The 21,229-nt window shown below is 41.5% G+C and overlaps 1 protein-coding gene across 6 annotated transcripts in view; it reads left to right on the top strand.

Moving 5' to 3' along the window:
- LOC134564634 (phospholipid-transporting ATPase ID-like) overlaps positions 1 to 21,229 on the top strand; it is an 86,270-nt gene that overhangs the window by 50,325 nt on the left and 14,716 nt on the right. For all 6 annotated transcript variants that reach the window (XM_063423577.1, XM_063423579.1, XM_063423576.1 and 3 more), the window contains 12 exons: positions 952 to 1,110; positions 1,815 to 1,903; positions 6,875 to 7,071; positions 8,187 to 8,395; positions 10,417 to 10,460; positions 11,974 to 12,139; positions 12,905 to 13,093; positions 13,879 to 13,994; positions 15,717 to 15,881; positions 17,446 to 17,557; positions 18,575 to 18,680; positions 19,513 to 19,660. In XM_063423577.1, coding sequence (XP_063279647.1) covers positions 952 to 1,110; positions 1,815 to 1,903; positions 6,875 to 7,071; positions 8,187 to 8,395; positions 10,417 to 10,460; positions 11,974 to 12,139; positions 12,905 to 13,093; positions 13,879 to 13,994; positions 15,717 to 15,881; positions 17,446 to 17,557; positions 18,575 to 18,680; positions 19,513 to 19,660 — 1,700 coding nt within the window. The remainder of the gene's footprint in view (positions 1 to 951; positions 1,111 to 1,814; positions 1,904 to 6,874; positions 7,072 to 8,186; positions 8,396 to 10,416; positions 10,461 to 11,973; positions 12,140 to 12,904; positions 13,094 to 13,878; positions 13,995 to 15,716; positions 15,882 to 17,445; positions 17,558 to 18,574; positions 18,681 to 19,512; positions 19,661 to 21,229) is intronic.

A 21,229-nucleotide genomic window follows, 5' to 3' on the forward strand; every position in this document is an offset into this window, starting at 1 on the left:
TTTTGGTTCCAGTCTCTTGAGCCTGGTGTATAAATCTGAGAGCAGCTAGAAGGATTGTACTCTCTGAAAATGCTAGTATTTTTGTAGGTATTGACAGCCTGTGATGAAAATAACTTTTAATGTTCCTGCTGATTAGTGAACAGACTGAACTCTTAGATTGCTTTTCATAGCAAGTAAGTAGTAAGGCATATTTGTATTTTCCAGTTCTCAATACATCCACAGGGCTCTGCTTTGAATCTTTGAATGTCAGGTGCAGCAGTTGATTTAAATAGTCATTTTTATACTGAGGTATCTGAACATTTTATTACAAGAAATAAATATAAAGCACGGAAATAGACACTCCTGTCACTTACAGTGTCAGCTCAGTGGCCAAAGAAGGTAGCGATATCTTTTTATGTGCTCCTGGGACTTGAGTTATAAAACAGATGAAATTAAAAATCAGTGAACAAAGACACCTCAGTTAATTACTCTTCTGCAGCCTTTAGGCTATGATTCTATTCGCTTGAGCTCCTGCATTTTGACTGAAAATGAAATAGGAAAAATTATGATGTCAGCACTTTTAACTTAAGTTATCCTGTGACATCCTACTGCTATGAACTTGCTGTGCATGGATTAAAAGTATGTTGCTGTTTCAACATTTCTTCTCACCCACATAGAAACTGAGGAAACTTTGTTTTGTACTCTACCAATTAAAAATGCCATGTTCAAAGAATTGGATAAATCCAGGTTCACTGTGGTCCCTTGAATTATGAGATGAATATAGGGAAGGAGCAACCTCCCAGAACATCAGTAAATATAAGATATAGAATGGGAGTGACAGGGTTAGGAGTCAACTAACTAGAGTAACTAGAGTGTGAAATATTGTCTCTCTGAATAACAGCTGGGAATACAGTATTGATGACACCTTTCTGGACCACGATTTCCATTTTTGCTTTTACCTTCTTTTTACAGGAGAAATCAGATGTGAGGCACCAAATAACAAACTGGATAAATTCACAGGAACTCTTACTCTTCGAGGAGAGAAATATGCCCTGGACAATGAGAAAATGTTGCTGAGGGGCTGTACTATCAGGAACACAGAGTGGTGCTTTGGACTCGTTATTTATGCTGGTAGGTTAAAACTCAGACATGTCAATTACAGAGCCCAGCAGCACTAGCTTAGGGATACATCACACCCAGCATGCAGAAAGGAGTCAAGTATTTATGTTTCTACCAGGTATAAGAAGAAAAAATTTTCTTGTTTCAGAAATCCACGCACCAAAGTACAGGAGGGGAGTTTTGATCAATGACTAAGAAAGGATGTAACTATTGAATTTGTTTAAGAATTCTCTCAAGTGTATTGAAATAAACACTCTGTATCATTTCTATATGATTTTAATCCACATTAGAATATCAGGGTCATCAATAATTATTGTTGATTAGATCTATGCTTTTCATGAGCATAGTCCTTCTATTGTTTCTATATTCCTCTAGACATGTGAGATAATACATAATGTATCACCAATAACAAAGCAATATCAGATATGCTGTGAAAAGTGATTAAATCTGAAAGGAAGGGTTGACTGTTACAAGAAAAAAGTTGAGTCAAAGTCCAGATTTAATAGGTTTATGTGACTCTCTCCATATAATCTCAAACAAATGACTTAACCTGTTTCTGCCCAAGTATCCCACCGGCACTCTAAACTGTGTGTACCTGACTTCATGAGAGTTGTGATGGTTATTTATGCTGAAAGGCACAGTCGGTCCTCAGAGATAATCAGCTTTAGAACAGCTAAGATTTATTACTAAAATTAACAAGTGTGCTTCATCTCCAGGGCCAGACACAAAACTCATGCAGAACAGTGGAAAAACAACTTTTAAGCGAACAAGCATTGATCGGCTCATGAATGTCCTTGTGTTGGTGGTAAGTCTGATTAATGTGTCTTCCTTTTTTCAGATGTGTTCATCATTTCCAGATGCTCCACCTCTCTGTCCTCACAAATAGGGGAATATCAGAAGTGACTAATGATAAAAAGAAAAAGTACATCATAATTTATTAGCAGCCTGAGTTCTGCAGTGCCTCTGCCAAGCCATCTTGCAAAGCAAGGCCATTACATTGACAGAATTAAGGACTTTCCTTCTGAGCTTGTCATTTACTCTGCTCTCTCTTGCTCTGCATTTCTGTGTGAGAAATATTTTGAAGCCTGCAAAGCCCTTTTTTCTTCTAGCAATTTTATCATTTTCTATTTAAATAAACATTAGCAGTTCTCTCTCTCTTCCTCCTGATTTCTTGGCATCTCTGGTGATATCTGCATAGGACTTGGTAATTGAGTTTGCTAATTTACATGATCCAGCTCCTGACTTAACACGTTAGGGTAAATTATTAGACATGGTCTCATTAATGCTCAGAAAATGGTGTTTTTAGCAGCTGAGAAATTTGAGAGCACTAATCTTACCTAGCAGGCACTCTTCTTAGATTCAAAACCAGATCTAATTTGAGGGTTAAGCTCATCAGTGGTTTTAACAAATGGCAAATACTTCCAGGCAGAAATAGTGAGTCTTTCACAGGCTCTCTCAAGATTTTACTGCTTGAGTTCAAAGCCACTCAGGGAAAGAAGACATACTCTCTGACACTACTTTAATCAAAGTTGCTCAAAGAAAAGGTCGTTAGTTTCAGATTTTATTTCCCTTTGAGTGCCAATGTCATACTTTCCCATGCATGCTGCACCACCTTCAGTCTATGACACTGGGAAGGTCTGGTGGTCAGTAGTCACAGTTCCTGCTTCTTCCCTACTACTCCTGCTCTCCAGATAACCCTAACAGCCAGCTGGGGGCAGGATCCATTCCCAGGCACTGGAACAAGCCCTGGAGGAGGCCTCCAACAGCAGTCAGAGCATTACAGCAAGGCTGTCCTGAGCTCTCCTTGCCCTCTCTGACTTCATGCCTCTTCAGCACTGGGGCTTAGAGTACAAACATACTCCACTACAAACAGCATCACTCTCCAACCTCCACATTCCATATCAGCCTCTGTAGTCCTGTTTTTCCCTTGGGATCCCAAAAGTGCTTTAGGTGAGCTGAAGGATGCCCAGCAGTGCCACAGCAGAGAGAGCCACTCCAGAGTTAACTTCAATCCATCTTGAGGCTTTGCTCTGTGTACAGTAAGGACATGACCTTAATTTTAATCTTGCACCAATCTCTACCAAGGGAGAATCTTGGTTTATCAATCTTGGTTATCATCAGCTGGTTTCCCTCAGTGTTTTCTTCCCTTTCTTCACTTAACTGGATAACAAAAACAAATAAGGCTTGGGCCTCTTACATGCAAAATTTTGCAAGCATTTGAAGAATTTCACATTTTCATAAGTGTCCTGCTATGTTCCAACTGGAGAGGAGAATGGGCTATGAGGGGATCCAGAGGGCACAGAAACAGAGCTGAGGAAAACTGAAGCAAGAATCTAGAATTTCATGTTCAGTTAAGATTTCCTGAATCTCCTTTCTCAAGCCAAGGGTCCCACCCAGAACTTTCAACTGTTTGGCCTCTCTTTATAAAAACAAATGAGATGAATTTACATCCCGGCTTTGTTTTAAAAAACCTGAGCAAGTTGCAGCCTATTGCATCAGCCTCTGCCTGGATTCTTGGGTGCTGGAGGAGCCAAGGGTGTGTTTGTCTCCTTTACACATTTTTAAGGAACGTAAAATTTTGATGTCTAAGTAAAGCTCTCTCGCACATTAAACACCAAACTCTTAGCACACCTAAGGGGACATGGCACTGGGTTTTTCCAGCTCATTGGGTGGTCGAAGTTTACAGTGTGGTCATAAAAACAGGCAGTATATTGTGCTCTTGAGCTAGAGAATACAAAGCAGCCACGACTTACTATAAATAGGTAATTCGAATGTAGTGAAACTTGCTTCTCATTAACACTGGCAAAGTTATTTTGTGTCTGTTTGCCCATAAAACTTCCAGGCACAAAGCAGTGTTTAAACAGGTTCACCAAAGGAGTGTCTGTTAAAAGTTGCCCTGGTCTGCCCCAGGAAGGGGTAATCAGAACCTTCCCAGATGGCAGTCATAGCTGTTTTGTCACATTTGGAGGTGTTTCTCATTGATCTGAGTGAAAAGTTAATGTTCTCCCACAAGGGAATGTGCTTGGCAGCTCCAGAAATGCTTTTTTCTCCAAAAGCTGCTTCGTAGCAGGCTAGGGGGAGCAAATTTTCAGAGAAAGAGAGCTCTCACATCCATCTCCTAAACGACTGACTGCTTCACATCCCAGAGCAGAACTCAAAATACCAATCAAGAAACCGAGACTGTTTTAATTCACAGTCCAACAGTCAATGTTTGTCTTGAAGTCAAAAGCCACTTCCTCTTTACAAAACTCTTACCAAGAGGATCTTTAGCAGTCAGTGCATGGGCAGGACCCAGGGAGGGAGGATGTTCATGCTGGGAAGCTCCATGAACATGCACAAGCAATGATTTTTTATATCGTTCTCTTCAGGGCTGTGGTTACAATTGCAACACCCTGCACACAGTTGTTTCTGCACAGAAATTAATCTCCAGGGCTGCTTTTAATGGCTTGATCTTTTCCATTTGTTTCAGATCAAACAGCATGTTAGTGAGCTTTGTGCAAGCACGAGTGTTGCACATGAGTGGGGTTGTGAGAGCATTGACATGGCCAGTGCACAGAAAACAAAACGTGCATAAATCAAATGCAACTGTAGGCAAGAGATGCTGTGGTATAGAATCAGAGTGGTTTGAGTTAGAAGGGAGCTTAAAGATCATCTTGTTCCTACACCTCAGCCATGGGCAGGGATACCTTGGGAAAGTTCAGCTCCTGTCTTGCCCCACATATATTTCTATTGCTGAATCACACATTGAAATTCCTACATGGATTGTGATATTCTGCAAATGGATAATTTTTAACCTCTGGGGCAGTGAGGTCGGTCATGCCTCTCAAATACTCTGAAGTCCTTAATACCTAATTACAATAGCACAGATTGAAGTATGTTTTAATTTCTAGTTCACAGAGGTTTTAAAACATTGCACCAGATTCCTTACCAGCAAGCAATATTGTCTCCATTTCACAAGTTGAGCAATTTATTTGGCTTTGCACAATTAAATAGAAAAGCTACAACTCAAGTGTGAAATAAATGTGTCCCCTGAAACTCAAACTGCTACCTTTTCTTACTGCAGTTCCCTTTTGTGGCTTTTTGATAATAAAACTTGAGTTGATCACGCATGAACTTTTCACCAAGTGATTCATATTGTTCCATAGAAATATCAGTTCTTCCTCCCATAGATTACCTCAGCAGTACAAATATTAGCTTTATCATCAATGTTGCTATGTTTGTCCCTCAATTGCTGTTTTTTAAAAAGGTTGATTACGGTTTTAATGTGATTGTTGCTGTGTGGCCCTTACATAATGGTCCAACTTACTAATATTTCCTCCCTAATGATTATCCTTGCAAAAGATGATTTTTAATTGCTCTTTTGTGCAGCCTGTTGACTCCATATCTTCACTTTTTTATTATTTTATTGGTTGCTTTATGTCAAATGTTTGGAAAAGACTGTGCTAAAAGAATTATTTTTTCATCATTTGTCCGGGAAGGATGACAAGTTAACTTCAGTTTATCTCCCTCATCATCATCATTTCTACCTTACAAATATTGCAACTATATTAGCAGGATTCCAAGGGGGTGGATCTTCCCAGTTTTTAAAGCATTGTTAAAAACTAACCTCTAAGCTTCCATCTTTGAATTAGATGGACCTGCTGCATTGAAAATGCTTATTAGATAAAACCACACAGTGCTCTTTGTCAGTGAACATAATCTGCCTTTTTCATCAACTATAAGGCAGATAAGTCCTTCTTTCTTTCTCCTTCCTCTTGAAGGACTATTTGTTAACACATTTGCTTTTCACACACCTGTTTATTACTTTGTTTTTTCTTTTCCTGATACTTTTTCTTTTCTTGATACTGTTGGATATTCACAGTTCTGGAAGTCCTTGCAGTTTGTATTAATTTCTGTCAAATTTCTTTCTTCCTGTTCTTTTTGTCTTCTTTTCCAAATAAATGTATTGCTACAGTCTTGTCTTTTTTTTAATCAAAAAATGCTTTATGACCTATGTAATGGGTTTTGTGTCTGTTAAATAGTGTTCCTGAGCAAGCCCCAGTTTTTAGTAAGGTTTCCCAATTTGAAACTCACTTCCCAGTTGCTGTTGTCCTGGTTGCTTTAGGCTTCAGGAAACAGGCTTCTCTAAAGCCCAAGGATACGCATCACTGGTTGGTGTTGCTTTTTGTTTGCTCAAAGGAAATGTAATCAAATTGTGGAGGCAGATACTGAGGCAACCATTAGCTTTGAGAAAGCAATTAACTCTCCTCTAACCATCAGAATAATATCCAGTGCTGAATTCCAGACTGTACGCTGCTGGATTATCCTTAGTAGTCTTATAGAAATTGTGAGGAAGACTGATACATCTGGCAACTAGCAAAGTAAAGTCCTCCAGGCAGGTTCTATTCCCAAGTGTGTAGCCAGATGTTTGAGGACCCTCAGCTCAGCTCTCCTCTAATGAGATTTGATGTTCTGCAGCAGACTGCTGTAACCAACCTAGTGTAGATGTGTACTTGGGATTTAAATCCCCAGCTGTTTGAGCACTTCTAATTCCAAGTTGCCAGACTCTGCATTGAGTAGTTTTGTCCTTGAGGATTTTGGTGGTTTTTTCCCTGATAATTTTGCTGGTTTTTCCTTTTTATCCCTAGGCATGTTTTCCTATGATTCAGGCTATCCAACCCTATCCCATTAGGGTCTTCTTATTAACCTGTGCATAATGAAGTCCTTGTTTCTAAAATGCAATACATTTTGTTTGGGTTTGATTTGTTTGGTTTGTTTTTCAATTTTTTTTTTTCAGATCTTTGCATTTTTAGCACTGATGTGTCTCATCCTAGCCATTGGCAATGGTATCTGGGAGCATGATAAGGGCTACTACTTCCAGGTCTATCTGCCCTGGGCAGAGGGTGTCAACTCTGCCTCCTACTCCGGCTTCCTCATGTTCTGGTCATATGTGATCATTCTAAACACAGTGGTACCTATTTCACTCTATGTCAGGTACGTGCTGGAAGCTCCTTTCACTTTTGATCTTCAGAGAGATTTAGCTTTTGCCTTAACTAGGAGCAGCATTTTCCTTCAAACCTAACACAAACCCTATCATGGATGCTCCTACACAAGCACAGTGATGCTTTTCTTATTTCTGCTGCCTTCAGAAGGCTTTATCAGGGCTGGAGTGGGGGCAGCAGGGAGCCCTGGAAGAGGAGAGGATGATTTTGCAGTTAAAGGGGAGGTGTAGGTGTGTAGGATGCTATAGGAGCAGGGCTGGAAGCCTGCCACCATTAGAATCTTGCTAACAGTGAATGAATGGCCTGTTCTTCAAGGTGGCTTCAGGATTGTGTGAGGATTGCCAGGTAAGTAGGTGCAATTAGGTTGAAATACTTGGTGCTATGTGAGCAGTTGAGAGTGTTATCTCTTCCCAGACAAAGCAGAGCTGTGTTGGTTGTTGGTGATAGACAAATAGGAGTGACAGGTAGGCAATGTGTCTGTGCTCTCAAAACTTGGGGCTGGGGTAAAGACTGCATAGCCCTGTTTAATTTATCATTGTACCTACCTTCAGTCAGCTTTGCTACTGAGACTCTCTTTTGTGTTGGTAAACAGGAGGCATGAATTCCATTCCTGTCCAGTATGTCATCCAGAGAGGTGAAAATTCATGTCATCTGCAAGCTGATGGTTGCTTTTGGTTGTACTGAGTGACACAATGGCTCTCTAGTTGTGGAGCTCTCTGTTGTGTGAGACACAACTGGGCTCATCCCCTGGCACTGGGCTCAGCCCAGCCCACAGCTCTGCTGGAAACCATCTCCTGAAACAACATGAACTGAAACATTGCTCCTGCCTCACTTCTCAGTCCGAAAACTTCTGACACTTGCCAAATAGTTTTATAAAGTACTGCTTTATAAACAAAGGAAATGAGTTTGCTGTAAACTTAGCAGATCATTTCAGTGGGATTTGCTTCAGCATCCCTTACTACAGGCCACCTATGGACAGATGAGTTCAGCCTGTCATTACCTTCAAAGTTGTCTTCTAATTGCAATGGATAATGGTGGTGCTGAAGATAAAGAGCTTGTCCCTTAAGCTAGTGAGTATTCCATCATCTTCTCTTTCTGTTTCATCAGTGTGGAGATTATACGCTTGGGTAACAGTTTCTACATTGACTGGGACCGAAAAATGTATTACCCACTGAATGACACGCCAGCTCAGGCTCGAACCACTACACTCAATGAAGAGCTGGGGCAGATCAAGTACATCTTCTCAGACAAAACAGGAACTCTCACCCAGAACATCATGTGTTTCAACAAGTGCTCCATCAATGGCAAATCCTATGGTATGTTTGTCTTACTCTCTGGGTTTTCTTCACTGTGTGCTTCTTCATCCAAAGAAACTAAATCTGATATCCAGAAGAGAGTGCCATGTAAGGAGCTGCAGTGATCAAGTGTAAGGCTGCCCATCAGGGATGTCTGGACAGCCTGATTGCATTACTTGCCATGTATTAATTGTTTCCCCTTTTTTTCTTACTCTTTTATTTCCCTTTTTTTGCCTCAGCATTATCTCAGCTAAAAAACCAACACAATTAGTTTCTCCTCATTTGTCCCAGATTTACAACATCTGTATTCAAATTTCAGGGTTTTTTCCTAATATCACTAGTTAGGTTAATCACATCTTTTTATGGTATTATTGATATCGTTAGCTAGATATTGCTAATCTTGCAAAACATAACATGTAACTCACATAACTCATTCCCTCCTAATCACTTATGAAATCAGCCATCCCTCATGGGGCTATCTGCAAACTTTGTCAGCTTCTCACACTGTTGTCTCCCAGCAATTTCTCATGTCATGAGCAGTGATTTTCCACATCCTTTTCAGGTAGTTGGACTAGTCAATGACCTGATCTTTGTCTTTACACCTGACAAGAAGAGAGAAAGGTTTGTAGGGAATTGTACAAAATGGGAAACATGAGTTGTTAGCTCTGTTAGATCCTAGAAGTCATTGATTTAAAAGGCTTGTTCATGCTATGGCCCCAGGCAGTTTTCTTCATACTGCTCAAGAGGTGCTAGCACTTTGCAAACTGCCTAATTGATTAACATCATTAGATGCCCCAGAGAAATTAGTCACTGCTTATTTGTGTAGGGATGCTTGCTTTGCCTATGTCAGACCTGTTGATGCACTAACATGCCAGAAAGTTTGCATCTTTTCTCAGTACTACTAGGTGACCTAATAAAAGGAATTATTTCTTCCTATGAATCTGTGCATATTTGAAGACCACCTTATCTCAAACAGTGTTACTATGATAACTAACATTAGTACTGCTAAACAGTTTGAAATCTCTCCTATCAAGTGTCCTTAATTGACTTTTCTGAAGCGGATGTCACCACCAACATAGATACAGGATACTGGTTCAAGAAATGCATGGCAAATATATGCAAAGAAGGCAAACAATCTGTTGCCTGTAGTTTTCTAAATGTTTAGCTTCTTCCTAGCACAGTACTTCTCTGCTGCTCAGGGGCATTCAGGAAAGCAATGACAGAAAGGATGATTTAGTTCTGCTCTCCTCTAGAGGCTTAAGGGAAGGAGATGTACAAAATCCTCTTTGTTATGGTTCCCAGAGAATCAGCTGATGCATAAGTCTTCAGGAGAGGTGTTTACTGTGTGTCTTTTATGCTCCTGGGGCCTTTATGAAGGCACACCCACACTACAATTGACTTTGGTCACAGTTGATCTTGCTGGTGCAAACAGGAGTCAATCATTCGTGTAATTAATTGCGTTTCAATCTCATTTCAATGAAGTATTGGGACTAGCTGGCCTCTGCACAGTCCAGACCTTCCCAGTGGAACTTGTCTCCGGGAAGAAGTGTTTCTTGCTGATGATGTCTTCAATTCCTATGACCGGATCATCCATTCAGGGAGAATCAATAGGGCAGCCTTGCTACCTAAATGGGGGGAAAATGGAATTTGAAAACTCCTTTTCTATGGGTGTCCAGGGACTGCTGCAAATAGTAGAATCCAAGAGCTTGGTTTTGAAAGAGAAGGCATGAGAAATCATCCTCTGGAAGCACTTTCATTTCCTACCAAGTACTAGAAACCCTATCGTCTCTGTGTTCAGCTCAAGACAAATCTTCTTTACTTAAAAGCCAGTCACTTTTATGGTAAATGTTTTGTGTTTGAAGCATCTGTCAGTCTCCAGATTTTGTCATGGACCAACACAGAAACTGATTGTCATCAGTGTCCATGTCAATGTACTGAAACTTTTAAAATAGATTCAAGCTTAGAAATACTTCACCCAATTTTGTGGCTCAGAGACTGCACTTATCTTATTGTGGCTATAATTTCATCTTTCTTGCTTTCAGGTGATGTGTATGATATGTCTGGGCAAAGGATAGAAATAAATGAGGTAAGTGCTCAAGCGCTATCAGGATCTATGCTTTCAGTGGACCTGGATAAGTACCAGTGGACACAATTCTGCATAGCTTATGTTCTTGACTGTGCAAGAGCAGATGCTCTTGATGCTCACAACAGAGATTTGTGTTCCTCTGGATGTCAGAGAATTCTCAGAGTTAAGTTCCTTTCCAGTAAGCCTGGGTTAAATCTGCAGATTGGGAACAGCCCACAGTAGCCTGTGCTTCACCTGACATCCTCGTGCATGCACAGCTTCTCTTGAACACTTGAGCATTGGTGTTTGTTGGAGACTTGGACACTGGTGAAATTTATTAACCTTGGCAGTTAATTAAAGCTTCAGCGAGGAATTAGTGAGTGCAATTCATACCAATTGCTAGGTCATTGTCAAATTTCTCTAATGTCTGGACTTCAGAAAGTGTGAAAATCTGTCATTTCTACATTTTTCTTTAGCCTCTGCTTGCTGGCACAAACACACATGCCTTCATTTCTAAAATGTCTGAAAGCTGCACGCAGTAATCCAAATAACAGCAAGATGATGATGAAAATCCTACTCCTCATTCCAATGATTCATTTCCAGTCCATTTAGAATTGCCCACTGGAACAGGCTGTTTGTGCTCAGTACTGTGCCTCCAGCCTGCCCTCTCTATGTGAGCCTTGCTTGGTGACACACACTGGACTCCTGCCAACTGTCCACCCCACCCTGCTGCTCGTGACACTCTCTGGAGCAGAGTCCTGCTGCCTACACATCCACGATGTTGCTGTGCCTGGACCTTGCTGCACAGACGAGTGTGGGAGCGGTCGGTCTGTGCTCTTGAACTGAGTGCTAAATGTCAGTGTGCAGAGGTCAAAAGGATGATTCCTGCCCTGGAAACTCTGAGCTCACCAGGGATGGGGCGGGAGTCAGAGTTGTCTGAGGCAGGCTTGGCAGTCCCTTACTCCATGACACATCGTGCAGTGAGCTTCTGGACATTTCTCCAATGTGTTCCACTCTGCTTGAGGCTCCTTGTTTTTTGACAAAATGGGCAGTGCCTGTGGAGTTTAAGCTTTACATCACATGTCTGTCCTATTTTTTCATATCAGGATCTTTTTCTGGCTTTAGGAGAACATGGTGGATAAGACAGACTTTTGAGTTATTTTAAACTGGACTCCTGCATTCCACTGTCACAGACAGCCTTTGATATCATGAGCATCATGCTTCCAAGCAGGCATGTGCTAAAGGCAGGCACTTCTTTGCTGTAGGCAGCCATTGGCAGGGATCCTGTTGGAGCATTAGCTGCTGCTCAGAGAGGCAGTTTAGCTAATTGGTTCTTGGCCTGTCCTGTCCTATGATTATATACCTTTCATGACCTCTCACTTCCTTAAATCCACCAATCTCTGTCACGAACAGCCAGCCCTGCAGGATAGGGTCCTTTGTAAATGTGAGGAGGAAAGAGGGGCTGTGTTGGGCAGGCATTGCTGTACAGCTGTGTGAGAGCTCAACAAATAATACCAAGCCATGTTTTTCTCAGAACACAGAGAAGATTGATTTCTCATACAACCCGTTAGCCGACCCCAAATTTGCCTTCTATGACCACAGCCTGGTTGAAGCTGTGAAGCTGAATGATGTACCGACACACAAGTTCTTTCGGCTGCTCTCACTTTGCCACACGGTGATGCCAGAGGAGAAGAAGGAAGGTGAGGACTGTTGAAGGCCACTGGAATGAGTGGTTATATTCACTCACACCTCGTTTTCTCTCCACAGAAGCTTTTATTGGTCCTTTTGGCTCCCTGGTGATTTTCTTTAGTGTATGGCTACACATAAATCAGTATCTTTGGAGATATCACATGGGAAGAAAAAGGACCAGGGCCTCCACTCCCTGTGTGTTCCTGTGGTGGAGCTGACACTATTGCAAACACCTCACCTCTGGAGTGCGGAAATTGCAGGTGCCACAGCTTCCCTGAGGTGGCAGAGGCTTATCCTGCTCTCTCTCTACTCTGCTCCTAGTCCCAAAATGCAAACATAGAGCATCTATCCACCGGAAACTCATTAGCTCCTCTCACCCAGTGTTCCCACAGCTACTAGGTTAGCCTCCTCAAATCCCAGGAAGAAAAAAGGCCATGCTTTAAAAGTTAGAATTAATTGACAGATATAAAGTGAAAATACTGATCAGAAAAATACATGCAGATCTAACTAAAAAGGGCAAAACCCAAGGAATTTGTGAGATGTTCCACTCCAAAGAGAGTGAATTTAAATCCCCCAAATAATCCAGGGGGCCTCTGACACTGTCCTGGAGGATGAGTTGATGGAGATGCGTGGGCATAAGGTGCTTCATAATGCTGCACCTATGTGGATAGACAGAAAAGCAAAGGAATAACTACTATATTATGTCTTAGATTTGTGACTATTTTAGCTCAGAAATAATGAGAAGCCACATTACATTTTTTTTTCTTGCATGTCAGGTAACTTAGTGTATCAAGCACAATCTCCTGATGAGGGAGCCCTAGTCACTGCTGCCAGAAACTTTGGATTTGTGTTCCGAGCCCGCACACCAGAGACCATCACTGTTGTGGAAATGGGAGAAACAAAAATCTACAAACTTCTGGCTATTCTTGATTTCAACAATGTTCGCAAGCGAATGTCTGTAATTGGTATGTTCCCTTTGCTGCTTTCTTTGCTTCCTGACTTTTTAGCTTCTGGAGCTGTCCCTCATTCTGCTATGATGCTTTTTCTAGGAGACCTCCTTTGCAATGTGCAATAATATTTATTTCTGAGGAATGTGAATAACATTTATTTCTGAGGACTTGAGATGGGCTGCTTTGACTTTATAATTACACAGCTACTATGCCAGAAAAATACTTAAAAGAGGCAAGTGGGAGAAATCTCAATATCTGGACCACAGTGATGCAAGCCAGTTTCCTAAAGACACTAAACTTTTCATATATCTTGCTCCTCTCATTACAATGCAGGAAAGTCCTTTTTTCCAGTCAGCTTTTAAATAATCAGTGAAATTTGAGGAAGTAGGAAAGAAGAAAGCAAGAATAAATTGAGAAACACACTTTCCCAAACAGAAAATTGAGAGATTATTCAAGAAACTTTTTGCAGCCTTTATTAACACTCTGACATACTCTAATATTTCAGGAATATTGTAATTGTAGTTATAGTTACTGGTAACGAAATAGGAGAAGTAAAACCAGTTCCCTAAAAACAAGTTGTTCTTAACTTTTGAGTGAAGTTATGCCTTTAGGGACAACATAGTGTCTGCTCAAACCATTGCAGTCCCTTCTAAGCAGAGCTTGTCTTGATTCCTGGTAGTTTGCCAAAACTTGGGGAAATTCAGACACCTGTAGAAACTGTTCTTGGCTTTGATGGAAGGACTTTGTACCCCAAAAGACTCAGTCTGGATTTGTAGCATTTCTTTTCCTCTTCCTCACAGTGCGGAGTCCAGAAGGTGACTTGACTTTGTACTGCAAGGGGGCCGACACGATTCTTTATGAACTGCTTCATCCATCCTGCAACTTTCTCAAAGGGGAGACCACAGAACACCTGAATGTAAGAGCTTCCTTCTCCATAATATCTCTGCATTTGATGTTTTCCTTTTCTCCAGCATATTTTGTCTTCAGGAAAAAAATCCCAGATTTTAGAAACAGCATTTAAGCACCAATTGTAAGTTATGGAATAGAGAAACAAAATAATTTCTATAGCTTTAGTTCTCAAATTAGTTGCCTAAACATGAGCACCGGCTATTTGAACTGCTTGAGGACAGTCAGCAGATCAGGGGAGTTGATTTTGTCCTTCTGCTCTGGTCTTGTGAAACTTTACCTGGAAGACTGTCCAGCTCTGGGGTCCTTACCATAAGAAGGACATGGACCTGTTGGAGTGAGTCTATGGCTATGAAGATGATCAGAGGGCTGGAGCACCTCTCCTGTAACTGGGAGATTTGGGTTTGTTCAGCCTGGAGAAGGCTCTAGGGACACCTTTTAACACCTTCCAGTACCCGAAGAGCCTACAAGAATGCTGGAGAGGGACTTTTTACAAGGGCGTGTAGTGATAAAACAAGCGTAATGGCTTTAAACTGAAAGATGGTAGATTTAGATTAAATATTAGGATGAGTTTCTTTACTGTGAGGGTGATGAGACACTGGAACAGACTGTCCAGAGAAGATGCAGATGCTCCATCCCAGGAAGTGTTCAAGACCGAGTTGGATGGGGCTCTGAGCAACCTGATCTAGTGGAAAGTGTCCCTGCCCATGGCAGGGGGGTTGGAATGAGATGATCTTTAAGGTTCCTGCCAACCCAAGATATTCTGTCATTCCATGATTCTGTAATATGCACAAAGATGGCAAATCCAATACAGGACATTTAGAAGAACTGTGACCAGGTTCTGATGCACCTTCAAGCCTTGGAAAACACTTCCCAGAGATGCAGTTCACAAATGCATCTTTGCTGTTCCACCAAATACTGAACTCCATAGTGTCCATCAGAAAGTACAGTTACAAGGACCTGCTGAGATGCCATGATTAGCTGTGCTCATGCTGTGCATTTCAGCCAGAACTCATACCCTAAATATGTTGAACACACATCCAAAATTTGAGGCTGTGTCCAGTGTTTATTTAGGTCTCACTGTTCTGGACCTCTTGTTGAGAAATACAAGCCTGGGAAATAAATACCTGGTTAGTGTAAAGCTTGAGGACCAGAAAACAGAAAAGCCCTTTTGAGTTTGTTTTTTCTTCATAAGGACCATGGATGGCAATGATAAAGTGGTCTGGAATTGCTGCCTAAAAATGCCCCAGTGTTTGTGGCCTAATATCACCGCTAGGCCTACCCAGAAAACAGACTGGGGACACAGATCTGGGTGGACAGAGCATGCAGGGCAGAAGACCTTGCCCCTTGTTTATTCTTCCTATTATATACTTCTAGCAAGGTGACCATGGATTGGAGAGTTGACAGTCCCACCTCTCACCATATTGGTCAAGGGGACTGTCACACAGTTTTGTTTGTCCCAGCATGGAATCTGAAAACAATGGCTATGTTTATAGAACATAGCTTGTGTTTATATGAAAAGAGTGTGAGAAGGTACAAACCTTCTACTTAATATGAAACGCTCAGCTAGCTCGGAGAATCTCATGGCAACAGCCTAAGGTGTTGTTTTTTCACATACCTTCTGCAAACTTTACCAAGACACTTCTACCAGTCTGCTTTCTGAGGGTCCTTTGTAAGCTGAGGTGAACAGACTGCTCATCTTGGATCAGTCTGCCTCACGACTGTCTTGCAGGAGTTTGCTGGAGAAGGCCTGAGGACACTCGTGGTGGCCTATAAAAGCTTGGAGGAAGACTACTTTCAGGATTGGATCAGGCGTCACCATGAAGCAAGCACTGCCTTGGAAGGACGGGAAGACAAACTGTCAGAGTTATATGAAGAGATTGAAAAAGACTTAATGGTTGGTAATTCAGGGAATCTGGGCCATGCTCTGGGGGAGGCAGCGAGGGTGGTGGTTTGTCAATAAACAGCTCAATATGACTTTGGTAAACACTGCTCTGCAAACAGCTCAGTGGGCTGTGTGACAGGAGCAGGTCAGAACATGGCAGCCCTGGGTGTTCACTGGAACCTCCGTCAGGAGCCCATAACTGGGGTGTCAGCCACCACTTCAGGGGAATGGTTTTATTTTAACTCACGTGGGTGTCAGAGTAGCTTTCTCGTGATAAAGTGACGTACCAGAGCCTGCAGGAGATGACGTGGACACAAATATTTCATAGCTGTCCTTTGTATGTGCAAATGGCTGACCTATTTATTTTCTAGCCTTTGAAATGGAGGCAGTGAGTAATTCCCAATGCCTCTGAGAGTGTCTCCTTTGTTCTTCCAGCCCTGGGCAGGATGGGTAGATGATATCCTTGAACATGTTTGTGTCAATTTGAAATAGAGCTAAACTGTGATCTTCAAGTCATTCTTCTCTCCCTCAGTGTTGTTACAGTTCTTAAATGCCCTGGAGGATTTGTCTGTGTTTTAGAGCCATGAATAATGAATGAAAAGCATGTGCATGATCTGAGGAGAAGCAATCCAGCTTTTGCACTCGTGGCAGTGCTTTCCTGAAACCCCGGAAAACCTGACAGACACCTTTGCTCCTTCCATTAGCTGTATGCTCAGAATGCCAGCAGGGCTCAGGGAAGAAGCAAGTATGAGCTGGGAAAATGCTGGCCTTTGGAAGTTGCATAGTCTCTCTAGCTGGATCAGAGACTACTGCAAAACGGGGATTGTACAGTTTTGAGGACTCTGTAGAGAAGTTCTGTCAGAACTGTTACCTTGACTGATAACACTCATAGCTGATGTATGATGGGCATCCCAAGATACCAAAAGGGATCCCAGGCTTAAACCCAACCTCTAAATTTAGCCTCCAAGCAGCAGGAGGTAGGTGGTAGCAGAGAAACCCGAGGTAGCAGTGAAACCTCCATGCCCCTTTTATGAAAGGTTAAAGCCACCAACTATCTCCAAATAGCAGAAAAAGCAGTAACTTAAAAAAAATGAAGGTTTGCGTCCTCCCCAGTCTGTGGTGTAACTGTGTGTAAGTGTAGACCAGGAGTGGAGACAGGTCTGTTAAGAGCTGGAGAAGATGTTTAGCAGCCATGTGCAGTACAGCACAGCTGGGATCAATTTCCACACCAGAGGAGGTTTGGAGACATGGATCCACAGTGTCTTTATCCCTCTATTAAAGCTCTGTCTGCTGTGAAGGGAACACATGGAACAACACAGACCTGCAGCTCTGCAAACATTCTTGCAAATATTTTCATGCATATTCATAATCCATCAGAGCCTGGGGGGATTAGAGCCCAGAACATCTGCAGGATCAGGGCTGTACTCTGTACAGTAAATTTGCTGAGGAAGAACGACAATCAGTACAACCTTATTCCTGGGGATTTCATTTGTGTTTGCTTGAATAATTAGGTTTAATGCTTTTTGCTTTGGTAGCAGTGGGAGGACTTAACCAGCTCCCTGCCATTTCTATTTAGCTGCTAGGAGCCACAGCTATAGAGGACAAGCTACAAGATGGGGTCCCACAGACAATTGAGACTCTTGCCAAAGCAAACATCAAGATATGGGTTCTCACTGGAGATAAGCAAGGTAATGGCACTACAGCTTTGGATGCTTCTTCACTGGTGGGGTGGTTCTGCTAAGACCTCTGTTCTCATCCTTTGAAAACTGCACAGAAGACAAACTTAAAGAGCTTTGCTTCATTGCCAGCTAAGCAAAGTTTCAATTAAATGGAATTAGACCACATGATTGTAGCTCGTGCCTGTCCTTAATTTCTGTCATGAGTGGAAGCTGGGTGAAGGCAGCATCCTTTGCCTTTGGAGAGGTGACGGTAAGCATCCCACAGTCCCTGATATAAGCTGTAATAAGGTGTCACCTTCATCAAGGTGATCATTCAGGTGAAGAAGATGGAAAAAAATCTTGTCCTGCTTTCCAAAAACTTTAATATTAAACTGGCATTTCAGTTAGTGTCTGGCTCTCATCATCCCAAATAGAAATGGAGGAAACATAGGCTTTTGGAGGTGGAAAGAACAGCAAATAGACTCCAGTGAATTATTTTGGAGACACAGTATTTTCACTGAAACAATGGCATTTTAGGGAGCTCAAAAGTGTTTGCAAATAATTTCATCCAAGACATGAGCAGAGAATTTTTGAGAAAAATCAAACATTTTATTTTGTCATGTTCCAAATGCAATAGTTTTGCTATAAAACATGAAAATATCTTTTCCAGAATTTTATGGACAAAATATTATATTCTTTTTCAGAGCTGTGGTTTGTAGCTTTTCTGGAATGAGGGAGAGGACAAGTTAAAAATCCTGAAAAAAAATTTGTCAACATGAAATATTTTTTGTTGCTCCAAGTATGTTGGTCAAAGACTTTAAGCTTTTTCATTTTGGTAGACTTATTTTTTTCCTGTGGTCTTGTGAAGTCAGATTTGCTGCTACGTCCATCAAAGTGACTCTTCTGGCTCTCTTACTGTTGACTCTGAAAGGCTCCAATCTCTTTTAAGTTAGAAAAAGAGCTTTTGTCATGTGAACAAAAAGGCCACAGAAGTGGGTGAATTTGGGGCTGCTGAGATAGATTATCTTCCTGGTTTATCTTTCCCAGAGACAGCAATGAATATTGGTTATTCCTGCAACTTGCTGAATGATGACATGGAAGATGTTTTCATTATTGAAGGCAGCACATCTGATGACGTACTGAATGAGCTGAGGTAAATGGCTGAAAAACAGTTTCAGTGCTGTGCACTAGGACTATTTGTGTTTTGTATCATTCCACCTTCTTTTTCCCTGTCAGCTTTCCTTTCAGTTCATTCAGGGACTTTAGATAAGGGAGAGCTGTCTCCCTAAAAAATCGAGAAGCTAAATACAATGTAGAAATCTCCTCTGAGAGTAAATGCTGAAGCTTCTTGATCCAAGAGCTCCAATTAAATAAAAGGTATAAGAAAACTGAGTCAGATAGGGAGTATCAGCTGAAATTGACCAGCAAGGGATCCTGAGCCACAAAGGTTTTGGCTCCAGGTTTGAGCTATGCTGTTGTTGTACTGCTGTTGCCATTTCTTCACGTTGGTGTCCTTTGTCTGGTTATGTGCTTTGTCTGGATACTTTCTGACAGTATCTGAGAACTTACTTTCCTTCCTCACCTCCTCTGTAAACACAGGTTCTTAGGTAAAAGTGGAAAATGGAAAAGGTTTGCAGTCCTTTTCTCTTGGAGTAGATGGTTGCCAGACAACATGGACAGAAAATTTGATGTCCTTTGGGATGCCATCCTTCATGACACTCAGATGGTTTGTTTGACTAAAATCAGTAGAAGTTTAGCAACATTTGTTAGAGTTTCAGAAGTGTGGATGACCTGTGCAGACAGCAGCAGCTAAACAATGCACATTGTTGTAGGAATACAGTAAAAATTGGACTGAACTATCAAAGAGAAGCATTGATTTTTTGTTTTCATGAAGTTGCTTTTACAAAAAGATCTATATTTGCAAGATTTTCAGATCATTATTATCCTGGGTTGGTTTTTCTGTAGTTGTTTGTTTGTTTTCTCAGGAATGCAAGAAAAAAGATGAAGCCAGACTCCTTTCTGGACAGTGATGAAATCAACATTCAGTTTCAAAAATCTTCAAAAAACCAAATAATTATACCTGATGAGCAAGCAAATGGCGTGTACGGTCTGGTTATCACTGGCCACAGCCTGGTAAGAAAGATTTAGAGCCTTGCTAGGGATGAGTTCCCTGAAGAACTTATTGCAAGACATACTGGAAGTCTGAAAAATGCTTTAAAAATTCAGCTCTAGAGGATAAGGGTTGTTTTTTCCCCTACATGAAGTTTAGGTTTTGTGGTTATGTGAGACAACAAAGGTGACAGACAATGTTTCAGAAGATGTTTCAGGACCAGAGAACAATTGGCCTTGATCTTTGGGGAGCAAGAGGGATAGAGTAGCTGGATCATATTTAATTTCTGGAAACATACTAGAAAAATAACCAGGTTTGTGTTTGCAGCAAGAAGATAACATGAGACATGGGTTTCAATGCCAAGGACATATTTTACTAAGTACAGCTGAAAACAAATATGCTTAATTTATAGGATATATATCATCTTATGACTTAACTAATATATCAGTACTCTCTCCCATGATGTTCTTCCATGCAAATGGAAGCAATACACTCTAGATGAAATTGCTAAGTGGCAGATAAAAGACTGCATGAGAAGCATGGCTCTGAAAGGCTCACTGTTGATCTAAAACAACAGTTACCTGTCATCTGCAGAGGGTTATCACGCATCTATTTGATGCTCAGTGTTTGCATTAACTGCTTAGAAAGAGAGCAGGTAACACCAGGGTGGGAGAAAGTACAAAGAAATCTGAGTCAGGCACAATCTGGAAAGCATAGGGGGAAACTAAGTCAGGTGGGATTTCTGAGCCTGGAGAATGCTGATCAGTCATGGTAATACTCTTCAAATTATAACAGGTAAACACGGTAATTGAATTACAATAAAATAAGAGGGTTCTGGGTGAAATGTCTTCCTGGTTGAAACAGTGAAACTCTGCAATAAATTATCTATATTAGGAAATCTTTTAGAACCAGTTAGAGGAAAGAAAAAACAACTTAGATCAATTCAAACCTGTCTGTGAGGAAAGTTTAATTTATGTCAGGTTTCTTATCTGTTGTATTTTACTTTCTCAGATCTCAGTGAAAGCAAACAGATATATTTAGAAAGTTCTGGGAGGTGTTGCCTTCTAGAAACAGGGTGCTTCTGTTCCCTGTGGTTTCTACCTTTCTTAATGAAAGCCCAGAAATTTTCACTCCCAGCTCTACACCAGCCTAGCAAATTACTGTTAAGAAAATCTCATCTTTCTCTACTTTTGGCTCATGTGGCATGTATACAGACCCCAAACACTCAGACAGTGTCTAGGTTGTTAAGTAGCCTTTCTCTTTCTTTTACGCCAACTGCCTCCAGGGTGGTAATTCCCTTTAGATTCCCACTGCAAAGTGGACAACAGGTCAGGTTTGGTCCATGTGCATTGCATGGACATCAGCTGGAAGCCCCTTGCCTGTTCCTACTCCATCCCTTCAGCCTGCTGCGTAGACCCTGAGTGCTGTGCTACCAGAACTCCACTGGCAATGATGGCAATGCTTTCTTTATCCGCCTGGAAAAACACACACTCACCGACACCTTGGCAAGGAGACATGTCACACATCAAGAAACTCATATCTGGGCTGTGTGGGAGCAGCCAGTCCACACCGAGTAGACACAGTGAGTTTCA

Source organism: Prinia subflava, chromosome Z (genome assembly GCF_021018805.1).
Source record: "Prinia subflava isolate CZ2003 ecotype Zambia chromosome Z, Cam_Psub_1.2, whole genome shotgun sequence".
Taxonomy (NCBI): domain Eukaryota; kingdom Metazoa; phylum Chordata; class Aves; order Passeriformes; family Cisticolidae; genus Prinia; species Prinia subflava.